Genomic DNA, 15,347 nt, shown 5'->3' with positions numbered 1-15,347 from the left:
CAAAACTATTCCATCTGGTGTTCATGGTGTGAGACCTGTGCAATACTCCCAGACTTCAAGAAAAATGTAATAATGCTTATTCCATAGAAGGCAGGGACTAACAGGTGTGAATATTAGTGAACTGTCATTTTATGAGTCTTAATTGCAAAATATTGACATTAATTATTTACAAAAGACTGATGATTAAAAACTGGTCTTGGGGAAGATCGTTTTGCATCCCAGAGAAATGTAGAATCATGCGAGGTAATGCTGATCCGACAACTTAGATTGAAAAGAGGCAAATCTACATTTCTAGCATTTGTAGATTTAGAGAAAACTGTCGACCATACTGACTGGAATAAACTCAATGAAATACTGACTGTATCAGAGATGAAATACAGACAGAAAGGTTGTCTACAATATGTACGGAAATCAGACTGTAGTTTCAAACAGTTGAAGGACTTGAAAGGGAGTCGTTACCTGAGAAGTTCATGAGACAGGGTTGCAGCCTGTCCCCTGTGCTGTTCAGTTTGTAGGTAGAGCAGCCTATAAAGGAAACCAAGGAAAAGTTTTGAAAGGACTTCAAGGAGGAATAATAAAAATCGTAACTCTGAGACAGCAAATACTTGAAAGATCTGTTGACAGGAATGAGTTGTGCCTTGAACAGAGACTACAAGTTAAATAACAAGAAAGTAAAGTAAAACAGGGTTAAGAGATGCAGTCAAATCAAGTGATGCTGTGGTATTTAGATTATAAAATGACACTGCAAGTAGTAGATGAGTTTTTCTAATTATGGTAAACATAAGTGATGAAGGCAAAGGTAGAGTGTTTATGAATGGCAAACTGACTGCAACAAAAAAACAGTTCTGAAAAATAGAAGCAGGTTAGCTTCTAAAATTTTTAATTGCTACAAATACTTTGCTGGTTGTACTTGTTCTGTCACAAAGCCTTGTACAACAGTGAAACATGAATGTTAAACAGTACAGTCAAGAAGAGAATAGAAGTTCTCAAAATATGGTGCTACAGAGGAAAAATAAATGGATAGACCAGATAACTAATGGGGTGATACTAAATCAAAACAGCTAGAAAAAAATTAATGGCACAACTTGATGAAAAATCAGAATTGATTAAAATAGTTCCTTTTGTTTTATATGCAACTCATACGGATTACACTTAAAAAGAAATTGCATCGTGTTGCTTGCTTTGATTCTCAATGTTTGTATTATGTAAACAGTCTAAAAGACCAATTAACCAACTGTATTTTGTCTTGCAGTTACTGAAATAAATTTGTTCTTGAAAGGTTTTCAAAAATGTTTCAGTAACAATAAATTGCTCATTTACTACCTGCACAAAAAGCAGTTACTGTGTGACAGTCATGTACAGAAAGTCACTGGCTCTGTAGACAGGAGTTCCCTGGCAAACAAGAGTGCAAAGGGGTTAGATGCGTAAAACACCCTTATTCAATAGGTTTTGAGAGTAACAAACACTGTACACAATAGGAAGATAATATGAAACTGAAATTAGTAATGGAGTAAAATAGAATTATCTATCTGAAGACTCAGATCCATAGCTCTCAATGCTCCACAATGTTTCTGGTTCCTGTGATCTGTGTGCATCCTCAATTTTTATTGCTTTAGCTGCCATTTGTTTATAATGTATAGCTTATAAATAAAATAAAATTTTATACTTGACACAGCACCAAATATTTTACAAGAAAAATAACTCACATTCTTCAGGTCATTTATCAAGAGACTTGAATATTGTCTCCTGAATGGAAAGGAAGTTTGGGTGTGAAACAAAAGCGAGTGTTCCTTCCGGTTCTAAGTTGTCTTGGCAGAAATAGAACTGAGTCCCAGGAATAGTAAGAGAAAGGTACCTGCATATTGAAACTTTTGAGCGTACCCCCATGGTCCCTTCAAATTGCTTTATGGTAGAGCTATGCCCATGAAAGGCAGAGATCTAGATCTACATTCCTTTGAAGTCAGAAAGCTTTCATTTACAAGCTCCTTCTATAAATCTGAAATGTGAAAGGGGTAATTAAGTCAGCTTTTTACATTTAAATGTAAATGTGTGAAGCAGGAATGCCCAGAGGCTCTCATGCCATTAGGGGCAAAACATTTTTGCCATACCTGTGATTTTGGAATTTTGTAGGAGTTATCTGATCATCATTTTTCTGTTAGTTTCTACAGCGCATTTTTAATAGCTAGCTAATGTTACAAACAAAAAAGCTAATAGTGTAATTATAATCAAGCATGCTTTTCCATTCTCAGAGTTTGCGTTCTCCCAACACTTATGTTTTTTCTGTCGGTCCTCTTGTAATGCCTATTCTTTCAATTGTTTTCCTGTCATTAAAAATGTTTTGTGGATAACATTTCCCACTTCTTTTTTTTAAGCACTACCACATCAATCATATGGAAATGTCACCTTCCGACTCATATAACTTATAGGGTAATGGACATACAACTGAACATTTTTAAGATTTTACTTCATTTTTTTCATTGGTGTTCAGTGTCCACCTATAAAAACAGCAACATTCTTTAAATGTTGGTAAGAACAAACAATACATGTGTGTATAGTAAAAATGCAACAGTGTTGCTCAATACATTTTCTTACATTTTGTAAATAAGTTGATGGTTCATCTCTTAATTGTCATTGTCTTTCCCTCACTTTTCAGAACCTCTGCATGCTGAATGTCAAACACTGCAATAAATGGTTTTATGACAAATTGCTTACATCTCCAAAGAATGAGATTCCCTAAAAAAAAAGTTGTGATTTTAGATTTTCCTTTTTCTAATTTCAGTTCCAAGTTTTTCGTTACTGTACTCTAGTTCATTCTTTGGTCAAATGTTTGATAGAAGCTAAGACAAGACTTCCTATAAATTACACAGTTTTCAAAACCAAACAAAGATTGGGAAATTGACAAATGTGGTATCAAATTGATCAGTGTGAGTGTATTGCAAAAACAAATTTATTTGCTTGAATGTAATCAAAGTAAGAAAGAAAATGCTTAACTAGTGATTTGAGAGAAAATTGAAATATTCCATTATTAGCTACTGCTAGCTATGTAGAGGAAGTATCAGAAAGTTCATCTGTACAAGGCCTAGCTATTTTTTACAAAAAAAGCTGTATTGGTATGATACTTGATTACTAAAATGGCTTCCTTCAAAGCAATTATTAAATTCAGGACGTTTTGAGAACAGTGGGTGCTGGGAAGACAAATAGGTGACAGTAAGATCATACTTTCTGGGGGGAAAAAGAAATATCAGTCAAATGTATTGTAACACAGTTTGTCTAAAAGAAAGAAATAATATACGATAGTGCAACATTTTACTATGAATAACACTCAGAATCACGTACAGGACTTAAGGGGCATAAAATATTCTCATACTTTTAGTCAAATCATTTTACAAAAAGTTTTTTTTTTACAAAAAGTTACTCATAATTCACTTGACTTGGTTTATATTATTTTTATGTCATTTTAGTGATGATTTTCCAGGTATTTTAGGTTATAAAATTCTGAGCCTTGTGGTTACATATCTTTTCCTGTACTTGTAAGCTAAACGGATTCTTGCTATAAGCAGATGCCCCCACTAGCTTCTCTCTGTGGGCACCCCCGGTGTCAAGGTGTTACTGTAGCTCAAGAGTAGACATGCAGAAACTATGAGAGCAGAATGCTCAAGAGTAGGCATGCAGAAATTAAGAGAAAAACGGACTACCTGGAAAAATATTTTTTCTAGCTGAAACATCGTATGAGCATCTTATTATGAGTCATAGAGTGAAACTAGTACTATAAGAATCTGTATAAGTGGCAGCATTGGCAGCCATTGTACAGTATTAAAAAAGAAAAGTCTCTTTGTCTTAAGAGTTTGAGCTGATGACCAAAAATTAATGATTCATGTTAATGAAATAAAGAAGACTTGTATGCACTTAAAAGTGCTACACAGAACTGCAGTTCCATCCATTTAAGTAAGGTTTCTAACAGGAGTTAAATTTTTTGGCGTGATCTCTCATCTTGTTGCACATGTGAAAAGTGCTCAAATAAAAGAGAGAAGACAATGGTAGCAAGGTAAATACTCTACCGCTATGAAGAAATTTCAAAAGTTGAAATCCATCAGAAAATGCAATTGCAGTTGTTAGCTTGACTGATGATGGCGAACTAACTGTTAAAATTCTAATAGTGAAACCCGTATTTGAGTGATGTTTTGTGATGGTAAAATTTTGGTAACCTAATAATAAAATATTAGTGAAGCAAGTAAGCTGCTTTTTGAAATTCCGTCCCTAAGGGGGTGGAAGGTTTTTTTGATAATATGTGACTCTTAAAGCAGTTTTAAGCTACAACTAAGAAAATTGGTATTTGGTTTCTTGACCAGTAATTAAAAAATACGTGTTTCAACATTTTTGGAAATTGAACCCTTAAGGGGCTGAAGTAGGAAGTGAAAGTTTTCTTTAAAAAAAATTTTTCCTTCCAAAATTATTTAGTGAACATAATGAGAATTACACACACTAAATAAAGGTGTTTTATCTACAAATCCTATTTTTCCACAAAATCTGCATCCCATTATGTGGCCTTCCTCCAGCGTGAAACAAGTGCATGTATGCCTTGTCGGAACCAATCCTTATCCTGGTGACGGAGCTAGTGCTTCACTGTGTGAACTTCCTTTGCTGATGGACAGGTGCAGTGCCAACTGCCGAGTTGTAATGTGTCTGTCCTCGCGAATGACATCAGTTCACTGCAACATGGCAGGTGTGACAACTGTGGGTGGTCTCACTGACCACTGCAAATCGTGGAGCTATTCCAAACTGCCTTCTGATAACCTCACCCTCCATGCCCAGCAACTAACTGTACTTCTGTCGACAGCAGATGCTCCATAGATTTTGCACAAGTGTTTGTGAATATTCCCCACAGTTTCTTTCTCTGCAGTAAGAAATTCAATGACGGCATGTTGCTTGCAACATACGTCACCTACAGATGTCATTTTGAAATTGTCCTGCAGCTATGCTATCTATCGGAAGTTACGGAAACTTAGTGCACTCACTCAGAAGACTTCAAATACCTGATGTTTGGCATTCGTAGCATTATTTTTGGCTGAGAAAAAAAAAGTTGTGCGTAGCTTTCTGGGCAACCCTTGTACATTAATTTTTCGTTAAGTCGAATATATGTTTATAAAATTATTTTTGTTCTGATTACAATGGAAAAAAGTCATTACTGATGACAAAATTGATACTATGTTTAAAATGTGATTCCGTGTACAGGAACGTCCGTTTGAGTTGACCAGGTACACTGTTTCTAGATTATTGATTTTGTATTTTCAGAAATGAGTGCACAAGTATTTTGCAAAGTCTGTATCTAAAAATTGCTGAGACGAGTCCTGTGAAATTAAAGATAGTAAAAGGTGGCTCGTGTTTATCACCCAAAGTTACGCAGAGCTCCATTCTGAGAAATTATTCAGTGACAGTTGCATTGGAAACGTTTTATCAAAAAGAATGACTCCATCAACAGCTGACATAGTGAAGAGGAAAGACTTACCTTAGGGTAACCTTCCCTAAGGTAAGTCTTTCCTCTCCCGGGTTTGGAATGACTCCTTACCCTCTCCCTTAAAACCCACATCCTTTCATCTTTCCTTTTCCTTCCCTCTTTCCTGACGAAGCAGCCGCCGGTTGCGAAAGCTCGAAATTCTGTGTGTGTGTTTGTGCGTTTTATTTATTGTGCCTATCTACCGGCGCTTTCCCGCTTGGTAAGTCTTGGAATCTTTGTTTTTAATATATTTTTTCCATGTGGAAGTTTCTTTCTATTTTATTTATATAATGTAAATGGATAGATAAAAAAATCTACTCCCCAAGTGGCGGCAGGGGGGCACACACACAAAAGCATTTAACTTTTACAAGCTTTCAGAGCCAGTGGTTCCTTCTTCTGGCACAAGAGTTGAAGGGGAAAGGAATATGGATTAAGGAAAAGGATTAGAAAGGTTTAGGGAAAGGGATACAGTTCAGAAAAGTCACCCAGAACTCCGGGTCAGGGGATACCTACCGGACAGTATGACAAGGAAGTCATCCCGTCCAATAAGTCTCCCCTGACCGGGGTTCTGGGTGACTTTTCTATGTTGTATCCCTTTCCCTAAACCTCTCTAGTCCTTTTCCGTAACCCCTGTTCTTTCCCCTTCAACTCTTCTGCCAGAAGGAGTCACTGGCTCCGAAAGCTTGTAAAAGTTAGCCTGCTGTCGCATGGTGAGTAAATTTTTTATCTATCCATTTACATTATATTATCAATAATTGAATTTTTCATTGTTATACAAGTTATATACAGTTACTTTATTCATGCTCACTTATAGTGTAAGAGACATAAGAATGATTACATTCAACTTTCATTTCAACCACCTATCGTGTTCATAGAAAAATGTTTTTGTCAATGTACCACACACATTTTCATGAGATCGTGAATGTAACTAAAGATTTAATGTAAAAGTCATGGAAAGGTGATGAATTTCATCCTCTAAAAACCTGTAGATGCCCTGATACATTGATTCAATTCAATTTTCTTAAAAATGTGCAAATCTTGTATGAACTTCTTTATTAAATTTTAATACCCTTCTGCAGCTTAGTTTGCATAGACTAAATGCACTATTTGCACAGTGTATAGATTTACACATAAGCAATGGGCATAACAATATATGAATTTGATTAAAGAAAGGGAAAAAAGTGCTAGCCATACAGTCTACGCAACAAAGCAGTAGCCGCTAAGCTAGTAAAACTATATGTTTTTTCACCAAACGTTCCTAACCTGAATAAATGTATGGTTCTCTGTTTGTGCTGCAGATTTTTCCAGCAGGTGGTGGGATCTTCAGCAAGTGGATAAAAAGGGCAAATTTTAAAACATTCTCAGTGAAACCAATCATTCTGGAAGTTAGACAACATCCAGCAATAACGTCTGTTATGTGGCCTATTCTGAACCAGCAGTCTGCAGAACCTCAGGTCAGCAGAAAAGAAACGGTTAGTTTTTATCATTACATTGTAGTTTTAAAGTTTCTAAACACTGATTTTAAATTTGCATGATTCAGCACAAGACATTCATGGTCAGTGAGCTAAAGTGCTGAATCAATCTGCAAAAATTTGAAGCCACACTTCCTAATGTGGTAATTCATATCGAAATGCAATGTTCTTGCATTGAGTATGTTGACTATCATAGTTTTTATTTGCAACTGCACTATAATTAGTGGATAGTATTTCAGCTATAATTTCTGGGTAATATTTCATTTGATGAATTGACTGTGTAAATTTCTCAGACTTTTTTTCCTCTGCAATCTGGAATACTGCTGGAAGTCAGATGCTTTAACATATAATATCAAATTCTTGGAAATAAATGCGAAGAGTTTCTTCAAAGACATTCTTCGTTTATTCCTCGATCACAGTACACTAAATTCTTGTATACAAGACTTTCTTAATACAGGAATGCCTCGATTTTATAATCTCCAAATCTGACAGAAGACTGTCATGAATCAAATTTTTCAATTTTCTGTTGTTTCTTCATGAATTGTTGCCAGCATTTTTATGCTGGGGCCACTTATTGGTGGTTTGCTGCACCACCCCAACCTAGGGCAACAGCGCATGTTGCATACACCAGTGTCCAAGCACATACTTCATCTAGTGCAGTTATTTCAGTCAGTGCCCTCTCCCTGAAGGGACTCTACATCCATCAGTATTCTTGGCACAGGCAAAATACATCATCATCATTTAAGACTGATTATGCCTTTCAGCGTTCAGTCTGGAGTATAGCCCCCATATAAAATTCCTCCACGATCCCCCATTCAGTGCTAACATTGGTGCCTCTTCTGATGTTAAACCTATTACTTCAAAATCATTCTTAACTGAATCCAGGTACCTTCTCCTTGGTCTGCCCCGCCTCATCCTACCCTCTACTGCTGAACCCATGAGTCTCTTGGGTAACCTTGCGTCTCCCATGCGTGTAAAATGACCCCAACATCTAAGCCTGTTCACTCTGACTGCTACATCTGTAGAGTTCATTCCCAGTTTTTCTTTGATTTCCTCATTGTGGACACCTCCTGCCATTGTTCCCATCTACTAGTACCTGCAATCATCCTAGCTACTTTCATATCCGTAACCTCAACCTTGTTGATAAGGTAACCTGAATCCACCCAGCTTTCGCTCCCATACAACAAAATTGGTCGAAAGATTGAACGGTGCACAGATAACTTAGTCTTGGTACTGACTTCCTTCTTGCAGAAGAGAGTAGATCGTAGCTGAGCACTCAGTGCATTAGCTTTGCTACACCTCGCTTCCAGTTCTTTCATTATGTTGCCAACCTGTGAGAATATGCATCCTAAGTACTTGAAATCGTCCACCTGTTCTAACTTTGTTCCTCCTATTTGGCACTCAATCCATTTATATTTCTTTCCCACTGACATTACTTTTGTTTTGGAGATGCTAATCTTCATGCCATACTCCTTACATTTCTGATCTAGCTCTGAAATATTACTTTGCAAACTTTCAATCGAATCTGCCATCACAACTAAGTCATCCGCACATGCAAGACTGCTTATTTTGTGTTCACGTATTATTATCTCACCCAGCCAGTCTATTGTTTTCAACATATGATCCATAAATAATATGAACAACAGTGGCAACAGGTTGCAGCCTTGTCTTACCCCTGAAACTACTCTGAACCATGAACTCAATTTACCGTCAACTCTAACTGCTGCCTGACTATCCATGTAAAGACCTTTAATTGCTTGCAAAAGTTTGCCTTCTATTCCATAATCTCGTAGAACAGACAATAACTTAATAACTTCCTCCTAGGAACCCGGTCATATGCCTTTTCTAGCTCTATAAAGCATAGATACAATTCCCAGTTCCACTCGTAACACTTCTCCATTATTTGCCGTAAGCTAAAGATCTGGTCCTGACAACCTCTAAGAGGCCTAAACCCACACTGATTTTCATCCAATTGGTCCTCAACTAATACTCACACTTTACTTTCAACAATACCTGAGAAGATTTTACCCACAACGTTGATTAGAGAGATACCTCTGTAGCTGTTACAATCTTTTCTGTTTCCGTGTTTAAATATTGGTGGGATTACTGCTTTTGTCCAGTCTGATGGAACCTGTCCCAACTCCCAGGCCATTTCAATTATCCTGTGTAGCCATTTAAGACCTGACATTCCACTGTATTTGATGAGTTCCGACTTAATTTCATCCACCCCAGCTACTTTATTGCACTGCAATCTATTGACCATTTTCTCCACTTCCTCAAATGTGATCCTATTTCCATCATCATTCCTATCCCATTCTACCTCGAAATGATAAACATTACTGATCGTATTTTCACCTACATTGAGCAACTCTTGAAAATATTCCCTCCATCTGCCCAAGGCATCCACAGGATTCACCAGCAGTTTTCCTGACCTGTCCAAAATACTTGTCATTTCCTTCTTACCTCCCTTTCGAAGACTGCTAATTACACTCCAGAATGGTTTTCCAGCAGCTTGACCCATAGTCTCCAACCTGTTTCCAAAGTCTTCCCAAGATTTCTTCTTGGATGTTGCAATTATCTGCCATTTTTGATACACCTCTTTCCTTTTACAAGCTGCCTTGACTGTGTCATTCCACCAAGCTGTTTGCTTCTTCCTGCTTTTACACACTACTGTTCCAAGACATTCTTTAGCCACTTCTACTACCGTGTCCCTGTACCTTGTCCACTCCTTTTCCAATGACTGTAATTGACTACATTCAACTACCTGGTACCTTTCTGAGATCGCTTTTATGTACTTGTGCCTGATGTCCTTATCCTGAAGTTTCTCCACTCTTATCCTCCTACATATAGACCTGACCTCCTGCACTTTCGGCCTCACAATCCCAATTTCACTGTAGATTAAATAATGATCAGTGTCATCAAAGAATCCCCTGAATACACGTGTGTCCCTCACAGCCTTCCTGAATTCCTGATCTGTTATCAATGACAGATCTGGTTCCCCTGGCTTCCCAAGTATACCGGTGAATGTTCTTATGTCTAAAAAAGGAGTTTGTGATTACTAAGCCCATATTGACACAGAAATCCAAGAGTTGTTTCCCGTTCCTGTTGGCCTCCATACCCTCTCCAAATTTACCCATAACTTTTTCACACCCTTCTGTTCGATTTCCAATCCTGGCGTTAAAATCACCCATGAGCAGAACACTGTCCTTGTCCTTTACTCTAACAACTACATCACTGAGTGCCTCATAAAAACTATCCATCTGTCCCTTCACAATGCGAATATACTGACACAACCTAATTTTCTTGCTGGACACTGTCAAATCTATCCACATCAGTCGTTCGTTTACATACCTTACTGAAACTATGCTGGGTTCCATTTCTTTCCTGATGTAAAGCCCTACACCCCATTGTGCTATTCCTGCTTTGACTCCTGACAGGTAGACCTTGTATTCTCCCACTTCCTCTTCTTTCTCACTAACAGCTAAAACATCCAGCCCCATCTTACTTGCAGCCTCTGCCAGCTCTACCTTCTTCCCAGAGTAGCCCCCATTGATATTAATAGCTCCCCATCTCATTACCATTTGTTTACCAAGTCGTATCTTAGGAGTCCCCGGTTTGTCAGTTAGAGGTGGGACTCCGACACCTCCAAAGGTCCGAGGCATTTTGCTCTGATTGTTGCCAAAATACATAACAAAAATTCACATCAGGTGCACTCTCCTAAATATTTAAATCATTATATTGTTTATAGTTCACAACCATTATTCATCAATAGACAGACATACAGTTACACATCACTCCTCTGGAGTGATATGTAATGCTACATATTCCCCCACTTGGACTAATGATATCACTACACATTACATAGACTTAAATCGTTGCTTATTCTTTATAATTTTTTAACCCTTTCCATCTTATTCTTAATTTTATAATACGAGATGTCATTGGTCCATAAGGACAATGTGATTACATATGCACACAATAGACTGTCAACTTAAGTTAAATTCATATTTACACTTACCTCCAAACATTTATTTTGTTTTGTTTGTATATAATGCATTTTACAAGTTCTTCTCGACGGTCATTTTCTTCAGGCTACTAAATTAGCATTTTCCTAACTATATTTTCCAAACTTAAGTGTAAGAGAAAATTCTTTGCGATGGGCAGCTCATTCTGTAACACAACTAGTTCAGGAAGCCATATATTACATATTAATTTTATCCCTTTTCATCATCCTAACTATAAGGTGGAGCTAGATTTTGAGTACCTAGTATCTTCAAGTTTTGTATACCATGGTTCTTCTATCTTGTAAGCTTTCAATGTTTTTACCTTACTAACTCAGACACTTTCTTCATATGCAGTATAATCCCTATTTCATTATCCTTAGCAGTCCACAACAACTCAAGTAAGTTTCTCTTTTGTACAACATTGGAGTAAGTCTCAGAATCGTTATTATTCTACCACTGTTGATAACACCTAGGCCGCATCAAAACAGAATGTGCTTGTGTAGCCAGCTCGAGTGTGAAAACAGTCTTTGAGTGGTCCAGCAGCAAACCTGAAGAGACTTTAAATACTTCTCCCAGGAAAGCCTGTGAAGTCACATTTATAACACCACTTTCCTCAGAAAGACTTCTCACACCCAGTGCTATATATTCCTTGGTGGTGATGTCCCATATGTGTTTCTTCATTTCATCGCAGATGTAGGTCCTCCTTCCTTGGTCTATTTGCTTTATTCCTTCCGTACAGTACAAATTAGGGGACATCATCCTGTTTACAACTTCAATATCTCCCTCTCCTCTGCACTTCTTATTTTGAGACAAACGTACTCCTACATTACGGTAAACACATACCTGGCTGTCTGGTTTACCCTGTTGTCAATATTTCAAGTGGTCCTTTTCACCATCTTAGCCAGTAATCGTACCTGACTTAGCAGTATCTTATTGTAAATAGTATTTATTACCATTGAATTAATCTTTAGAAAACAAATATTAGGTTATCCAAAGATGTCACTTACACTGCTATGGATACTCACAATACCATTTTTATCCAGCCTGGGAGTTAATGCATCATTAAACATGTTCTAAATCAAACACATTTCACTCTTCGTAATCTTACTCTCATCAGTATGTGGTTGCTGACATCTGCATATTGTAGCATACACTATAATGTATTACAGGATAAACATGTATTTCAAGGATGAATTAAAATGCATTGTAAATATTTCCATGGTGTATAGTTAAATAATTCCATATTTTCCACATGGAATTAGTGATGACATGACACTATTTTAATAAATATGAATGAACATTACCGTTCAGACTGAATCTTTTTGTATCTCATGAAGGCTGATAATGCCTGCAAGCTAACAGGCAATTTTGCTGCTGTTGAATCCAAAGCAAGGCTTCTCTATAAGGAATGTAGTGCTTCAGCGTTATATGTTCCAAGTAAACAAAGCCTCTGGAATTCTGCATCTGTTCTGTCTGTTTCAGCTGACAAATGAGTTGTGCCAACAAATGATTCAGTCTTTTCCTCCTGACTTTTTGTTCAGTTAAATCACTAATGCGTTCAGTTAAATCACTAATGCACTCCTCCCATGTTGTAACAGTAGAGCCTGCAACATTAGTTATAGCTGAGTCTTTTTGCTGTTCTAAAAGATTTAGTCTGATAATAGTATTGTGATCTGTCTATGTACCTCAGTCAACACCTACTGTGTAAAATCTTTGAGCTGTTTTAAATCTTTCTTTATGTCTCTAATTACTATCAGCTTCATTCTTCACCAGGTCACGCTGCATAATAATTTAGATATGTTCAAATTGAAATTTTAGGTTGTAACTTGGATATTTTATTATTATATATATTATTTCTCAGGTCTTTTTTTTGTCAGTATGCCACATCTCCCTTATTAAAACAAATAAACACCCTTCAAATAGGCCCTGAAGGCCCAATGGCACAGACTAGGTGTCTTGTCATCCTCAGCCCTTAAGTGTCGCCGGATGCAGATACACAGGGGCATGTGGTCAGCACACTGCTCTCCTGCCCAATGTCATTTTTGTGACTGGTGCCACTGCTTCTCAGTCAAGTAGCTCCTCAGTTGGCCTCACAAGGGCTGAGTGCAACCTGCTAGTCAACAGCACTTGGCAGCCTTGGACAGTGACCCATCCAAGTGCTAGCCAAGCCCGACAGTCCTTAACTTCGGTGATCTGACAGGAACCAGTGTTAACCACTGCGGCAAGGCTGTTTGCATATTTCCCTTATTAATTAATAAAAATTAATGATTGAGACATCATTTTCAAGATTTCTTTCACCACTATGCCAAAAAATACGCAAATAGGTTTTCTTTTTACTTTATTTTAAAACTATTTTTATAAAAGCAATGTAGAATGTGCCATCTATTGATGCTCTATTTAACTAATATGCACAACAGTTGTTTAGATTGTTTACGTAAATGTAGTCTGTCATGCAATTTCAGTCATACACATCAATGTAAAGAATTTAAAGGCACCATCTGGTGACAATCTTATTTTACTATTATGTACAACAGCATCTGGAGTTGTTAACTTTCTGTAAGTAAGTGTTGTGTTCTATGCAAATAAAGTTCATTACATCAACATTCATCATCACAGGAGGTAAGTACCGTTTCCTACAACTTCACACTGTTAGAATTGGAGAACGTTTTCAAATATCATGGCAGATTATGCCAATAATTCAACCTTCGAGCTCCTGTTGCAAACATCTCGCAACACACAACAGAAGCCTATGATGTAGAAGAAGAATGTACAAACAGTGGTACAGCTTACAAAAAGTTAAACGAAAAACAGAAGTCATAGATGAGGAAGTCTTGACTAAGAAATAAGACCCCCAGTTGTCATGCCATTGAGGGACTGAGAAAGTCTGGTAAATCATTTGTCCACAAAACTTTGTATCAAATTTATGGGGTGGAAATAAGATGGTTTTAACAGTTGAATGGACAGGCATTGCTGCCAGTCTCCTACCAAGTAGATGCTCATCACATTCGATTTTCAAATTACCTGTATCCATCTTGAACAAATTGGTCTCATCAACTCACATTCAAATCAAGGATGAACAAATTCTGTGTGACACTGATCTCATCATTTGGGATGAGATTTCAACAGTTCCCGAAGACTCGCTACATGTTTTCGATTGACTTTCAAGGGACATTATGAATAAATAATCCCCATTGTGGAGACAACATAATTCTGTTTGGCGGAGATGTCCATCATGTGTTACCCTTCATTAGACATGTCAATAGAACAGTCATTGTAAAAACTACAGTTAAACGATCACCCTTATGGTCTCGTATTAAAATTCAAAAGGTGACTCAAAATATAACGGCAGATGCTATCCTGTTTTCACCTGATGTTTACTAAAAGTGGGTAATGGTGATTTAGAGAATCAGATTACTTCAGTGAAGGAATCAAAATTTCTAAACATTGTTATTGTAATTACAGTAGTTTTACTACCACCATATTCAATGTTACAGAAATCAGTGACCAAAATGTTTCAAAATTCTTTGTCCAAAAAATGATTTTACAACACTTCCATTCATGACTATGTCATTTCCAGTATATTACATGGGGAGGCAAAGTTTTACCTCAGTTCTGATTCTGCCCTACTTGAAGAAATAAACAACATTCAGTTGTACCTCATATAATTCCTGAACTCTATCCGCTCGGTTAACCAGCTCATCAATTGCATTTTAAGAAAAGTGCCATTGTTATGTTTGAGAAATATCTTAATGATAATCAGGGATTAATTAATGATGTAAGATTAGTGGTAAGGCACTTAAGCTAGTATACCATCACTGCTAAATTCACCGGCTCTAATAGAACTGTGCTCATACCTCACATTAACGTCATATCTTCTGATCAAACCATGTCTTTCCAAATGATAAGAAAATGATTCCCAATAAAAGTAGCATTCAATTGTCCATTAATAAAGCACGAGGCTAGGCACTTCAAAGTGAAGAATTGTATTTACCAGAACCTTTTTTTTTCTCATGGACAGTTATATGTGGCTTTTTCATTTGTTTACACATTCAGGGATATTTCTTTTTGTGTTAAAGACACCAATAGCCAAGAAGTAAACAATGTTCACATTAGTAAACAATGTTCACATTAGTAAACAATGTTCACATTAGTAAACAATGATCACATTATACAGGGTGTATACGACCCAAGACAACCTGGAAATCCAGGAAAAACCTGGAATTTTTTCATCCGGAAGAAAACCGGGAAAAACTTGGGAATTTTTCAGACTTCTGGAAATTTTTCATTGTTTTAGCTCTCAGTTAAAGTTTTGTAGTTTTGATTGCTAAGAATTGATACTCTAGCAAAGAATGTTACTGTATCCAGGTACTGGAGAAT

At 37.0% G+C, this 15,347-nt stretch overlaps 1 protein-coding gene across 3 annotated transcripts in view; it reads left to right on the top strand.

The window, feature by feature from the left end:
- LOC126267979 (centromere protein I-like) overlaps positions 1-15,347 on the top strand; it is a 351,312-nt gene that overhangs the window by 314,441 nt on the left and 21,524 nt on the right. For 2 of the 3 annotated variants that reach the window (XM_049973330.1, XM_049973346.1), the window contains exon 16: positions 6,793-6,966. In XM_049973330.1, the coding sequence (XP_049829287.1) occupies positions 6,793-6,966 (174 nt within the window). The remainder of the gene's footprint in view (positions 1-6,792; positions 6,967-15,347) is intronic. The other variant, XM_049973337.1, reaches the window with a different exon arrangement.

This window comes from Schistocerca gregaria, chromosome 1 (genome assembly GCF_023897955.1).
Source record: "Schistocerca gregaria isolate iqSchGreg1 chromosome 1, iqSchGreg1.2, whole genome shotgun sequence".
NCBI lineage: Eukaryota > Metazoa > Arthropoda > Insecta > Orthoptera > Acrididae > Schistocerca > Schistocerca gregaria.
Note: the sequence above shows the minus strand (reverse complement) of the source record. Positions and strands in the feature narration are given on the sequence as shown.